This window comes from Microtus pennsylvanicus, chromosome 21, assembly GCF_037038515.1.
Source record: "Microtus pennsylvanicus isolate mMicPen1 chromosome 21, mMicPen1.hap1, whole genome shotgun sequence".
Classification (NCBI taxonomy): domain Eukaryota; kingdom Metazoa; phylum Chordata; class Mammalia; order Rodentia; family Cricetidae; genus Microtus; species Microtus pennsylvanicus.
Window position 1 is genome coordinate 15,246,807 of NC_134599.1, and position 13,979 is coordinate 15,260,785.

At 38.0% G+C, this 13,979-nt stretch overlaps 1 protein-coding gene across 1 annotated transcript; it reads right to left on the bottom strand.

Annotated features, from left to right (window-relative positions):
- Positions 1 to 6,026: 6,026 nt before the first annotated feature.
- LOC142839250 (putative vomeronasal receptor-like protein 4) lies at positions 6,027 to 6,941 on the bottom strand. Its single transcript, XM_075955239.1, has one exon. The coding sequence runs from the start codon at positions 6,939 to 6,941 to the stop codon at positions 6,027 to 6,029; it is 915 nt and encodes a 304-aa protein (XP_075811354.1).
- Positions 6,942 to 13,979: the final 7,038 nt, after the last annotated feature.

Here is a 13,979-nt window from a genome sequence, read left to right on the forward strand (position 1 = left end):
TTTTTCACATTTTTAATAAAATGATTTATTTACTCTTCATATTTATGAGTATTGTGTTGGCATGTATGTATGTGTGAATTACTGGTGCCCACAAGGTCAGAAGAGGCCATTGTCCTCACCCCTGTGAGCTAGAAATACAGACAGATTTTTGTGAGGCTTCATTCTGGTGCAACCACAGCTAATTTTTCCAAAAACTTATTCTTCTTAAACTCTGTAATAGCTAAAGTAGCAAATCAAGATTCTTAATAATTTAATTAAAATTTGTGGTATTACACATGGACATTCTTGTGACATTTTTGCTGCCGAGTGATATAGACTTTTTTAAGTTCACTGTATATCATAAGTTGAAATTTCCACAGGAGTCTTTTAGTCTCCCCTCGTTACTTTATATCATAAATGTTCCCTGATGCTGAGGTTACTCAAAGAAAGTTCCTTGCTGATGCTGGCTTTTTACATTTTTATTTTGAAGGGAATTTTTTTTTTTACTCTCAGCCATCAAAACTAGTTTAAATGTTCTATTGCAGCTTTAATACTCTTTTCTAAGTGTAGTTTCTCTGGATCCAAAACTATATTGTGAATTGAAATCTTCCCTTTTTACCACAGTTACTTAATGTGTCTTATATGGAAATTCCATGTGTCTGTTTATTTGTACTTCATAATACTGACATATTATTAGTAAAACAAAAATTGTTTACATATGATGTACAGTGTGCTTTTGTGTACATGTGTGTTCATGTGTGTGTGCAGAGATGAAGGATGTGTGTGCATGTGTACGCTGAGGCAAGGAGACAATGTTTGCTGTTTTTCTTCAGAAGCTACTCACCTTGGTTTTGATAGTGTCTCCAGTGACCCTTGGATTGCCAAATTGGACAAAATGATATCCCAATTATTTTCCTGTCTCTTCCTCTCCAGCTCGGGATTACAATTGTGCAACACCATAGTCCACTTAGTTTTTTTTCTTTTATTGATAATAAAAAATACTACTCATTTTTTTATTCAGTATATTCTCAATAGAGTTTCTCCTTCCTGTCACTTAGTTCCAGGAAACTGGGGTTTGGCAGTGAAGAAACCAGAGAAAACAGAGAGCTGATGAAGATGTTCTTGAACGAGGGGCCATATTACAACACCTGAAAGTAGCAGATCTTGGCAGCTTTGGTCACATGGTTCTGGCTTAGATGAAGGTTAGAAGAAAGAGGTTATGGAATCCCCCTCTGTGACTGAGAAAAGCTGCTGAGGCCAGGCACAGGGGTGTCACTGCATGGAGGCCTAGAGAGGCCATTGTGACAATCTGTGAAAGTCAAACCTGGATTGCCTCAGAGATCCCAGGCTGTTGGAGATTCCAGAGCCATGTCATAGCTGCTGAGGAAAGCTGCTAACAGGGAATGGAACTAGACCAAGTGAGAGAAGCGTGATGTGTTTTCGATTTTAGCCCTTCTGACCATTCTGATGCAAGATGGTAGCTCAGAGTCATTTTGATTTGGATTTCCCTGATGATTAAGGATGTTGCACAATTTCTTAAATGTCTTTTGGCCTTTTGAGACTTTTCTGTTGAGAATACTCTGTTTAGATCTGTATCCCATTTTTAACTTGATTATTGTACTTTGATGTCTAATTTCTTGATTTTTTTAATACACTTTGGACATTAGCCCTCTATCAGATGTGGTGTTGGTGAAGATATTTTCCCATTTGTAGGCTGTCGTTTTTGTCTTATTTATGGTGTCCTTTTTCTTATAGAAGATTTTCAATTTTAGGAGGTCTTATTTATTGATTTTTGCTCTAAATGTCTATATTGTTGGTGTTATATTTAGGAAGTGATCTCCTGTGCCAATGCTTCCATGGCTAACTCCACTTCCTGTTCTATTAGGTTCAGTATACTTGGATTTATGTTGAGGTCTTTGATCCACTTGGACCTAAGTTTTGTACATAGTGATAGACAAGGATGTATTTGTAATGCTCTACATGATGACATACAGTTATGTAAGCACCATTGTTAAAGATGCTTTCTTTTCCCCATTGTATAGTTTTAGCTTCTTTTTCAAAAATCAGGTATTCATGGATGTTTGGGTCTTCAAACTGTTTCTATTAGTAGGCATTTTCTGTTTTTTGGAGTGGTTTTTTTTTGGTTCTATTTTTTTAAAACTATGGCTCTATAGTAGAACTTGATATTAGTGATGGTGATGTCTCTGGAAGTTCATTTATAATACAGGATTGTTTTAGCTGCCCTGTGTTTTTTATTTTTCTATATTGGGTTGAGTATTTTTTTATTGAGTTCTGTGTATGATTGTTTTGGGATTTTGATGGGGAGTGCATTGACCCTGTAGATTGCTTTTGGTAAGGTTTTCATTTTATTATTTTAATACTGCCTATATAAAAGCATGGGAGATATTTCCATTTTCTGATATTTTCTTCAACTTCTTTTTTCAAAGACTTAATGTTCTTGTCATTTTGGTTTTCACTTGGTTTTTTTTTTAGAGATACTCTCTGATATTTCATATTATTTGTGGCTATTGTAAAGGCTGATAGTCTGTGAACTCTTTTCCACCTGTTTATCATTTGTATATAGGAGGGCTATATAAATTAAAAAATAGAGTATTGAACTGAACAGAGAATTCTCAACAGAAGAATTTCAAATTGCCAAAAGACACGTAAGGTCATGCTCAACTTCCTTAGCGATCAGGGAAATGCAAACCAAAACAACTTTGAGATACCATCTTACACCTGTCAGAATGGCTAAAATTGAAAACACTAATGATAGCTTATGCTGGAGAGGTTATAGAGTAAGAGGAACACTCATCCATTTTTGGTGGAATGCAAACTTGTGCAACCCCTTTGGAAATTGATGGAGGTGGGTCTTGTATTTATCTGTTGCTTTCATTGGTTAATTAATAAAGAAAACTGCTTGGCCCTGATAGGACAGAAAATTAGGTAGGCAGAGTAGACAGAACAGAATGCTGGGAAAAAGAAGCCCAGTCAGACAGTCGCCATGATTCTCCCACTCCAGACAGCCACAGGTTAAGATCTTCCCTGATAAGCCACCTCGTGGGCTACACAGATTATTAAAAATGGGTTAGATCAATATGTAAGAGCTAGCTAATAAGAGGCTGAAACTAATGGGCCAGGCAGTGTTCAAAAGAATACAGTTTCCATGTAATTATTTTGGGTAAAGCTAGCCGGGTGGCGGGATGCAGCCCGCCGCTCCTCATACAACAGGAAATCAGTGTGGCGGTTTCTCAGGAAACTGGGGGTCAACCTACCTCGGGATCCAGCAATTCCACTCTTGGGAATATACCCAAGAGATGCCCAATCATACTACAAAAGCATTTGTTCAACTATGTTCATAGCAGCACTATTTGTAATAGCCAGAACCTGGAAACAACCTAAGTGCCCCTCAATAGAAAAATGGATAAAGAAGGTGTGGCACATATACAGTTTAGAGTTCTACTCAGCGGTAAAAAACAATGACATCTTGAATTTTGCATGCAAATGTATGGAAATAGAAAACACTATCCTGAGTGATATAACCCAGACCAAAAAGATGAAAATGGTATGTACTCATTCATAAGTGGATTCTAGCCATAAATAAAGAACATTGAGCCTATAATTCATGATCCTAGAGACGCTAAATAAGAAAGTGAACCCAAAGAATAACATATAGTTATCCTCCTGGATACTGGAAATGGACAAGAAGGCCAGACAGGGGTTGGGAGCACAGGGTGGAGGTGGGGTGGGGATAAGGAGAAATGAGGAGAGAGAAGGGAGAAGGGGAGGATGGAGAGAGCTTGAGGGAATGGTATGGTTGGGATGGAGGAGAGGTGGATGTGGGAGCAGGGAAGTAGATATCTCAATTAAGGGAGCCATTTTAGGGTTTGCAAGAGACTTGACTCTCTAGGGGTTCCCAGGTGTCCAAGGAGATGTCCCCAGCTTGTTCCTTGGGCAGCAGAGGAGAGGGAGCCTGAACTGGCCTTATCCTAGAGCCACACTGATGAATATCTTGCATATCACCATTGAACCTTCATCTGGCGATGGACGGAGATAGAGACAGAGACCTACAGTGGAGCAGTGGACTGAGCTCCCATGGTCCATATGAAGAGCAGATGGAGGGAGAACATAAGAGAAAAAGTCAGGACTGCAAGGGGTGCATCCACCCACTGAGACAGTGGGACTGATCTAATGGGAGATCACCAAGGCCAGTTGGACTGGGACTGATGGAGCATGTGATCAAACCGGACTCTCTGAATGTGGCTGATGGTGGAGGCTGACAGAGAAGCCAAGAACAGTGGCACTGGGTTTTTATTCTACTGCATGGATGGGCTTTGTGGGAGCCTATTCTGTTTCATGCTCACCTTCCTGGACATGGGGGGAAGCAGGAAAATTCTTGGACTTTCCATAGGGTAGGGCAGCCTGACTGCTCCTTAGACTGGAGAGGGAGGGGAAGGGGAGGAGGGAGAGGAGGGAAGTAAGAGGAGGGGAGGAGGTGGAAATTTTTAATAAAAATTAAAAAAGAAAAATTAAAAAGAAAGAATTGCTCAACATCCTTAATCGTCAAGGAAAGGCAAATCAAATGACTCTGAGCTACCATCTAGCACCAGAACGGTCAGAATGGCTAAGATCAAAACCACATCACATATCTCTCTCTTCTATTCCCTCTTAGCAGCTTTCCTTAGCAGCTATCACATGGCTCTGGCATCTCCAACAGCATGGACTCTCGGAGGTAATTCAGCTTTGACTTTCACAGATTGACACAATGGCCTCTCTAGGTCTCCAAGCAGTGACACCTGTACATGGCCTCAGCAGCTTTTCTCAGTCACAGAGGGAGATTCCATAACCTCTTTCTTCTAATCTTCATCTAAGCCAGAACCATGTGACCAAAGCTGCCAAGTTCAGTTGCTTTCTGGGGCTGTGATATGGCTCCTCATTCAATGACATCTTCACAATTATCTCTGTTTTCTCTGGTTTTCTTCAGTGCCAAACCTCAGTTTCCTGAAACTCAGTTACAGGGAGGAGAAACTCTATTCAGTATATACTGTATGTTAAATCAAATCATTTTTTATTATCAATAAAAGAAAAAAATTAAGTGGAGTGTGGTGTTGTACACTTGTAATCGTGAGCTGGAGAGTCATAGACAGGAAGATACCTGGTACTATATCATCTTGTGCTATTTGGCAATCCCCAGGTCACGGGAGCAATATCAAAACCAAGGTGAGTGGATTCTAAAGAAAAACAGCAAACGTTGTATCCTGTCCTCAACATACACATGCACACACATCCTTCATCTGTGCACACACACATGCAAACACATGTACACTAAAAACACACTGTACAACATGAATATCTACAAACAATTTTTGTTTTTCTAATAATAATTCAGTATTGATAAAGTACAAATACTCAGGCACATGGGATTTTCATGTAAGACTCATTAAGTTACTGTAGTAAAAAGGGAAATTTTAAATTCACAGTATTTATGGATCAAGAGAAACTACACTTAGAAAAGAGAATTAAAGCTGCAATGGGACATTTGATCTATTTTTGATAGCTGAGAGTATATTAAATTCAAAAGAAAAATGTAAAGAGTTGGTAGCAGCAAGGAGCTTCCTTTGAGCGACCTCAGCATCAAGGAACATTTATGATATAAAGTAAAGAGGAGAGAGTAAGAAAATTCCTGTGGAAATTTCAACTATAGTGTAGGATGAAGTTAAAGGAATCGACAGCACTTGGCAGCAGAAATATCACAAGAATGCTCATGTGTAATACCACAAATTTTATTTAAAATATGAAAAATCTTGATTTTCTACTTGAATTATTACAGAGTTTAAGAAGAATATGTTTTTTGGAAAAATCAGTTGTGGCTGTTTCAGAATGACGGCACACAAACAACTGTCTGTCCAACGCAGGAGGGGGAGACAGTGGCCTCTTCTGACATTGTGGGCACCAGGAATTAACAGATACATACAAGCTGACAATATACTCATGAATATAAAAACAATAAATAAACATTTTATGAAAAATGTAAAAAATTATCTCTTTTAAAAAATCTGATGGCACATAGACTGCACGTGTTTGAGCATATTGGTTATTCTGTTATCAGAACTGATTTGTACCAAAGGAGTAATTGTGGGATAGACATTCATCACAAACTTCTGAACACTCAGGGTGACTGGGTCGTACATCCATAACAGGACTGTAGTGGATGAGATGATGAAGTCCACCCAGTACGTGACCACAAAGGAAATCACCAGCAGCAAGATGGTCTGGGTGGCCCTTTTCTCAGGAGATGCTCTCAGGTGGCTGAGGCTGTGAAGATGCTTATGTTGCCTCTTATGTCTGAACAGGATAATCACCATGTATGCACTAGTGGCCAGCATAAGTCCTACAAGAAATGCATCTCTGGAGATTGCAGTTGTTAAAATCAGTGCCCTGATGATGTAGTTCATGGGAAAGAGTGAACAGAATTTAGTGACCTTCATCTGGTTGGTCTCACTCACATTAGTAAAAGCACCAGCAAAGAAGATATAGTAGCAATTGAATAACAAGTTGAAAGACCAAATAAATAAGAAAGCAGAAATCACATTTGTTTTCTTTTTTAGTTTATATTTAAATTTTGCCAACAAAAAAAAACTGGGACTGATAGTGACAGCCTGGAACACGCTCAGGAGGCAGGTGGTGCAGATCGAGAGGCCTCTCAACACCTTGGTTATGTAAAAATTTGTCTTACATTTGAAGTCATTCTCAATGTTCAGTGACTCAAATATGTCCCAAAGCCAAATATCGGTTTTAGTGATGAGCAACACTATGTGGATGAAGGTCTGGTGACAGGAGATCATGTCCATGGGCTTAGGTCTGTGACACAGAATTATGAAAGTGTAGAAAACAAGGAGAAACATATTGGCCAGGACTCCAAATCCAGCTTGGAAATTAAGGACAATACTTAATGAGGACATATGTAGAAATTCTATTCATCTTAAAAACATGAAAAGAAAGAATGAAATTTATGTCCTGGCAATGCTGAAGCATGCATGTGCAGCCCATATATGGTGGTTCTGTTGACCTTGTCCATATTGGGTTTAACCGTCTAAGCTGATGAGGACAACAGTATCTTCCTCAAGAGGGCACCAGATCCCAACACAAAAGGATGTAGAAATCTATTTCAAATATCTGGAAAAAAATAATAAAGTATTCACCAAACTTTTGATTAATTGGTCAGTATGTTTATATCATCATTCGGTTTTGCCTATTTATTCTTGATTAATACATATTTTTAATTTTTGAAGTTTCACATTAGACAAGGCAAATGTTTATAAATAGTCTCAATATTTCTCCTGGACATATAACATATTGAGCATGATAAGTGCATTCTTAGGCATATCCTATAAAGAATGCATACTTTATGTGCTTGTATTGTACCTAGACAGCATGCTTTAGAAATTGAATCCAACTGATTTGACTTACATTGTCTCATTTTATGGTTAACACTGAAAACAGCAGTGATGAGAATAGAGGAGCATAATCATATTTGTACAACTGATTAAAAATTATATTGATCTGGGGAAAACTCACAAAAGTAATTCAAAACAGTGAGGTGAGTCAGTTTTATATTCTATAATTTTAATAAGCTCCATTTTACAACTATCCATGTTTTCATTCATAATTCTAATGGATTTACAGTTGATAATTCATGAAAATCCCACTATTTTAATCAGTGGTATGTCTATCTCAATTCATCTATTTTTATTTTTCAATGAACTCACCTCCCTAGAATCTGGAATTAAAAACAATGATACAGTTGGAGTTCATTAGTGCACTTTCCACACCCTATTAATTGTGTAACCGTTATTGTTATAAATTCTCCTAGATGTCTCCCAGTTTACATCCCATCCCATTTAAAACTTGTGTGAGCTCTATTTATGGTTTAAAGAACTAACTCCCAGCTATCAAGACAAACGTTATTTTTCACAGCAGGACAGTGTTGGGGGATAAATCATTAGTAGTATGATTTTCTTGGGGTTTTTCATCCATCCCTTGATACTTTACCTACCTATTCCATCTTCTGTAATTAAATCCTCCTCTTTAACTAATAAACCAACATTTTCTCCTTTTCTGATTCAAATCAATGATATCCTGCTACTCCCCTGTACCTTCCTCCCACCTCCTTATATATACTTCCATCCTCCCTTCTAAGGAGCCCACACTTTCCCATTTCCATGATAAGATCATTTGTATCCTCTTCTTCCCTCCGTTGCTACCCATGATCAACCCTTTCTTGGCCATGGTCCCATTTTGCTTTCCTGATATTCTGTAGTTTACACAGGTAAATACTCACATCTAAAGATGTGGAGCCAAAAAACCCCTATAAGAGAGAGCATGTAACACCAAGAAAAACACTGTTTCAACACATTGTGACAAAGATGAACTTGCCAAAGATGTCATCATAGTGATCCTGTTTTAGAATCTCTGTTTTAAAAGGGATTCCTCCCCACGCAGTAGAAATCAAGGGTCCCAGTGTTACCATATCTCAACAACACATAGACAGTTTTCATAATCTCAACAAATAGTCTTAGTTGGGGCTTTTATTAGTTATTTACCGTGGTTACCAGTATGGCTATTTTATCAAATTAGTATGATTTGTTACTTTAAATTCATCTCTGTGCTAGGGAAGTAGAAAACTATACCAAGTAAGATTCTTGGGAGAAAGAGTGGCCAACTGTAATTTCAAGTTCACTTGTATATTCCACATATATGTGCATGCATGTAGTTAAAAAAATAATTCAGAAGTCAGTAAATGAGACCATGCGATAACATCCCCATGAATATGCCAACATAAATCATACATTTTACACATATGCTTTATATTTTATCTTTAAAAACTTTATCTAGCTTCCTTTTGTCCCCAGCTCATTGGGCTACCAGTCGTCCCTGTTTAGGTGCTGAGGAGCTCCATCTGGACGGGTGAGTGTGTGCTATCCAGGGGCGGATTGTCCTGGAAGAGAGCACAAACCCCCCTCCCCCAGCTCCTTCTGCAGGGCTGTCTTTCTTCTACATGGAACCCCCCCCCAAGCCTGCGTGATCTGCAAGGTCCTTTGCTCAGGAACTGGTTTCTGCTCCTACACTAAGGCTACCCACCCAGAGCAGTGAGTGCCTGCCTACAGGGCAGGCCTCAAGGACCCCCAAAGAGAGCACGGGCACCTTCAGCTTGCCCAGCAGGGTCTCCTATGTTCTACTCGACCCAGCCCTGACCCCAAGTTTGCCCTTTTGTCCATGGGTCATTGGATTACCAGGCGTCTATGTTTCGGAGCTGAGGAGTTTCATCTGGATGGGAACGGTTTCTGCTTCTGGACTGAGGAGATACACCCAGAGAGTCAGTCACAGCAAAGTCTGGACCAAGACACCAGGACTCTCCTGGCTCCATTTGAAGGAAGAGATGGAAAGGTGCCAATTCAAGAATTCCTCCAACAACCTGAAAGGCAACATGACATCACCAGAATCCAGGGATCCTGAAATAAGAAGAATTTGTACACCCTACTCCAGAAAAACTAGAAGAAATCAACTCAAAAGTGAATTATATGAAAATAATAGAGGATCTTAAATAGGAGGTGAAAAACTGACATAAACAATTAGAGATTACAAACAAAAAGGTAGAGGAAATGAATAAATCGCTCAAAAGCACACAAGAAAACCAAGAGAAACAAGAAAAAGCAATCAAACAGGTAAGGGAAGTGGTTCAAGACTTGAAGAATGAAATGGAAGTAATGAAGAAAACACAAACCGAGGGAAGGATGGAGATGGAAAATCTGGGTAAACGAACAGGAACTACAGAGACAAGTACTACCAACAGACTGCAAGAGATAGAAGAATGAATGTCAGACACTAAAGATACCATAGAGAAAATAAACACACTGCTCAAAGAAAACAACAAAACCAACAAATTCTCATCACAAAACATTCAGGAAATCTGGGACACAATAAAAAGACCAAACCTAAGAATAATTGGGATAGAAGAAGGAGAAGAAGTACAGCTCAACAGTCCAGAAAATATAATCAATAAAATTATAGAAGAAAACTTTTTCAACCTAAAGAAGGATATTCCTTTGAAGGTTCAAGAAGTATACAGAACACCGAATAGATTGGAAAAAAAACCCATCTCCTCACCATATAATAATCAAAACACAAAACATACAGAATAAAGAAAGAATATTAAGAGTTGCAAAGGAAAAAGGCCAAATTACTTATAAAGGTAAACCTATAAGACTTACACTGACTTCCCTATGGAAACCATGAAAGCCAGAAGGTCCTGGATAGATGTACTGCAGAATTTAAGAGATCATGGATACAAGCCCAGACTACTATACCCAGCCACACTTTCGTTCACTATAAATGGAGAAAACAAAATTTTCCAGGATAAAAATAATATTAAACAATACGTAGCCACAAATCCAGCCTTACAGAAAGTAATAGAAGGAAAATCACAACCCAAGGAGTCCAACAATGCCCACAATAACTCAGACATCTAATGACCCTTCACCAAAACAACTCGATGAAGGGAAACACACAAACTCTACTACCAAAAAAGAAAAAGAAAAATGGCCAAGGATAACAACCACTGGTCATTAATATCACTTAATATCAATGGACTCAACTCACCTATAAAGAGGCACAGGCTAAGAGATTGGATACAAAAACAGGATCCAACAATCTGCTGTTTACAAGAAACACACCTCAACCACAAAGACAGACATCTACTCAGAGTAAAGAGCTAGGAAAAGGTTTATCAAGCAAATGGTCCTAAGAAACAAGCAGGTGTGGCCATACTAATTTCTAACAAAGTTGACTTCAAACTTAAATCAATCAGAAGAGGTGGAGAGGGACATTTTTTACTCATAACACGAACAATTCATCAGGACAAAGTCTCAATCCTGAATATCTATGCCCCTAATATAAAAGCACCCACTTATGTAAAAAGAAACATTACTAAAACTCAAGGCAGTCATCAAACCACACACACTAATAGTAGGAGATTTCAACACTCCACTCTCACCAATGGACAGGTCAATCAGACAGAAACCTAACAGAGAAATAAAAGGATTAAGGGAGGTAATGAATCAAATGGACTTAACAGACATCTATAGAACATTCCACCCAAATAGGAAAGAATATACCTTCTTCTCTGCTGATCATGGAACCTTCTCGAAAATTGACCACATATTCGGTAACAAAGCAAAATTACATAGTTACAAAAAATTATTAGTAACCACCTGTGTCTTATCAGATCACCATGTAATAAAGTTAGAATTCAACAACAATGCCTAGAAAGCCTACGAACTCATGGAAACTGGACAGTCAACTACTGAATCACATCTGGATCAAGGAAGAAATAAAGAAATTAACGTCTTCCTTGAATTCAATGAAAATAAACTCAACATACTCAAAACTATAAGACACTATGAAAGCAGTGTTAAGAGGAAAGTTCATAGCACTAAGTGCCCACTTAAAGAAAATGGAGAAAGCACACATTGGAGACTTAACTGCCCATCTGAAAGCTCTAGAAAAAAAAGAGGCAGACTCACCTAGGAGGAGTATAAGACTGGAAATAATCAAATTGAGGGCTGAAATCAACAAAATAGAAACACAGAAAACAATCCAAAGAATCAATGAATCAAAAAGCTGGTTCTTGGAGAAAATCAACAAGATTGATAAACCCCTTTCTAATCTAATCAAACAACAGAGAGAGAATACACAAATTAAAAAGATCAGAATTGAAAAGGGAGACATAACCACAGAAACAGAGGAAATTGAGAAAATCATTAGATCTTACTACAAAAGCTTATATGCCACAAAATTGGAAAATATTAAAGAAATGGACGCTTTTTTAGATAAGTACCATATACCAAAGACACACCAGGACCAGGTGAACAATCTAAATAGACCTGTTAGTCACGAAGAATTAGAAGCTGTTATCAAAAACCCTACCATAAAAAACCCAGGTCCAGATGGTTTCAATGCAGAATTCTACCAGAACTTCCATGAACAGCTAATACCTATACTCCTTAATGTATTTCACAATATAGAAACAGAAAAGTCATTGCCAAATTCCTTCTATGAAGCTACGATTACCCTGATACCAAAACCAAACAAAGACTCAACCAGGAAAGAGAATTACAGGCCAATCTCACTCATGAACATCGATGTAAAAATCCTCAATAAAATACTGGCAAACTGAATCCAAGAACACATTAGAAAATTATCCATTATGATCAAGTAGGCTTTATCCCAGGGATGCAGGGCTGGTTCAACATATGAAAATCTATCAATGTAATCCGTCATATAAATAAACTGAAAGAAAAAAACCATATGATCATTTCATTAGATGCTGAAAAAGCATTTGACAAAATTCAACATCCCTTTATGATAAAGGTCTTAGAGAGATTAGGGATACAAGGGTCATACCTAAATGTAATAAAAGCTATTTATAGTAAGCCGAGGGCTACATCAAATTAAACGGAGAGAAACTTAAAGCCATCCCACTAAACTCAGGAACACGACATGGCTGTCCACTCTCTCCATACCTTTTCATTATCGTGCTTGAAATTCTAGCAATAGCAATAAGACACCATAAGGAAATCAAAGGGATTAGCATTGGAGAGGAAGAAGTTAAACTTTCATTATTTGCAGATGATATGATAGTGTACATGAGCAACCTCAAAAATTCCAGCAAAGAACTCCTACAGCTGATAAACACCTTTAGTAGCATGGCAGGATACAAGATCAATTCCAAAAAAATCAGTCGCCCTCCTATACACAAAGTATAAGTAAGCAGAAAGGGAAATCAGAGAAGCATCACCTTTCACAATAGCCACAAATAGCATAAAATATCTTGGGGTAACTCTAACCAAGGATGTGAAGGATCTATTTGACATGAACTTTAAGTCCTTGAAGAAAAAAATTGAGGAGGATACCAGAAAATGGAAGGATCTCCCTTGCTCTTGGATTGGGAGGATCAACATAGTAAAAATGGCAATTCTACCAAGGACAATTTATAGATTCAATGCAATCCCCATTAAAATCCCATCGAAATTCTTCACAGATCTTGAGAGGACATTAATCACCTTTATAAGGAAAAACAAAAAAACCCAGGATAGCCAAAACAATCTTATAGAATAAAGGAACTTCTGGAGGCATTACCATCCCTGACTTCAAACTCTATTGCAGAGCTTCAGTATTGAACACAGCTTAGTATTGTCATAAAAACAGAGAAGTTGATCAATGGAATAGAGTAGAAGACCCAGATTTTATCCCACAAACCTATGAACACCTAATTTTTGATAAAGGAGCTAAAAATATTCAATGGAAGAAAGATAGCATCTTCAACAATTAGTGCTGGCACAACTGGATGTCAACCTGTAGAAGAATGAAAATAGATCCATATCTATCGCCATGCACAAAAATTAAGTCCAAATGGATTAAAGACCTCAATATCAGGCTGAACACACTGAACCTGATAGAAGAGAAAGTGGGAAATACTCTACAACATATGGGCATAAGAGACCACTTCTTACGCATATCCCCAGCAGCACAGACATTAAGGACCTCATTGAATAAATGGGACCTCCTGAAACTGAGAAGCTTCTGTAAAGCAAAGGACCCTGTCACCAAGACAAAAAGGCAACCCACTGACTGGGAGAAGATCTTCACCAACCCTGTAACAGACAAAGGTCTGATCTCTAAAATATATAAAGAACTCAAGAAACTAGACTTTAAAATGCTAATTAACCCAATTAAATAATGAGGCACTGAAATGAACAGAGAATTTTCAACAGAAGAAATTCAAATGTCCAAAAGACACTTAAGGTCATGCTCATCCTCCTTGGTAATCAGGGAAATGCATATTAAAACAACTTTGAGATACCATCTTACACCTGTCAGAATGGCTAAAATCAAAAACACCAATGATAGCCTTTGCTGGAGAGGTTGTGGAGTAAGGGGTA

Excerpts from the sequence above, each read along its gene's own strand:
- LOC142839250 (XM_075955239.1), bottom strand. The coding sequence starts at position 6,941 with ATGTCCTCATTAAGTATTGTCCTTAATTTCCAAGCTGGATTTGGAGTC.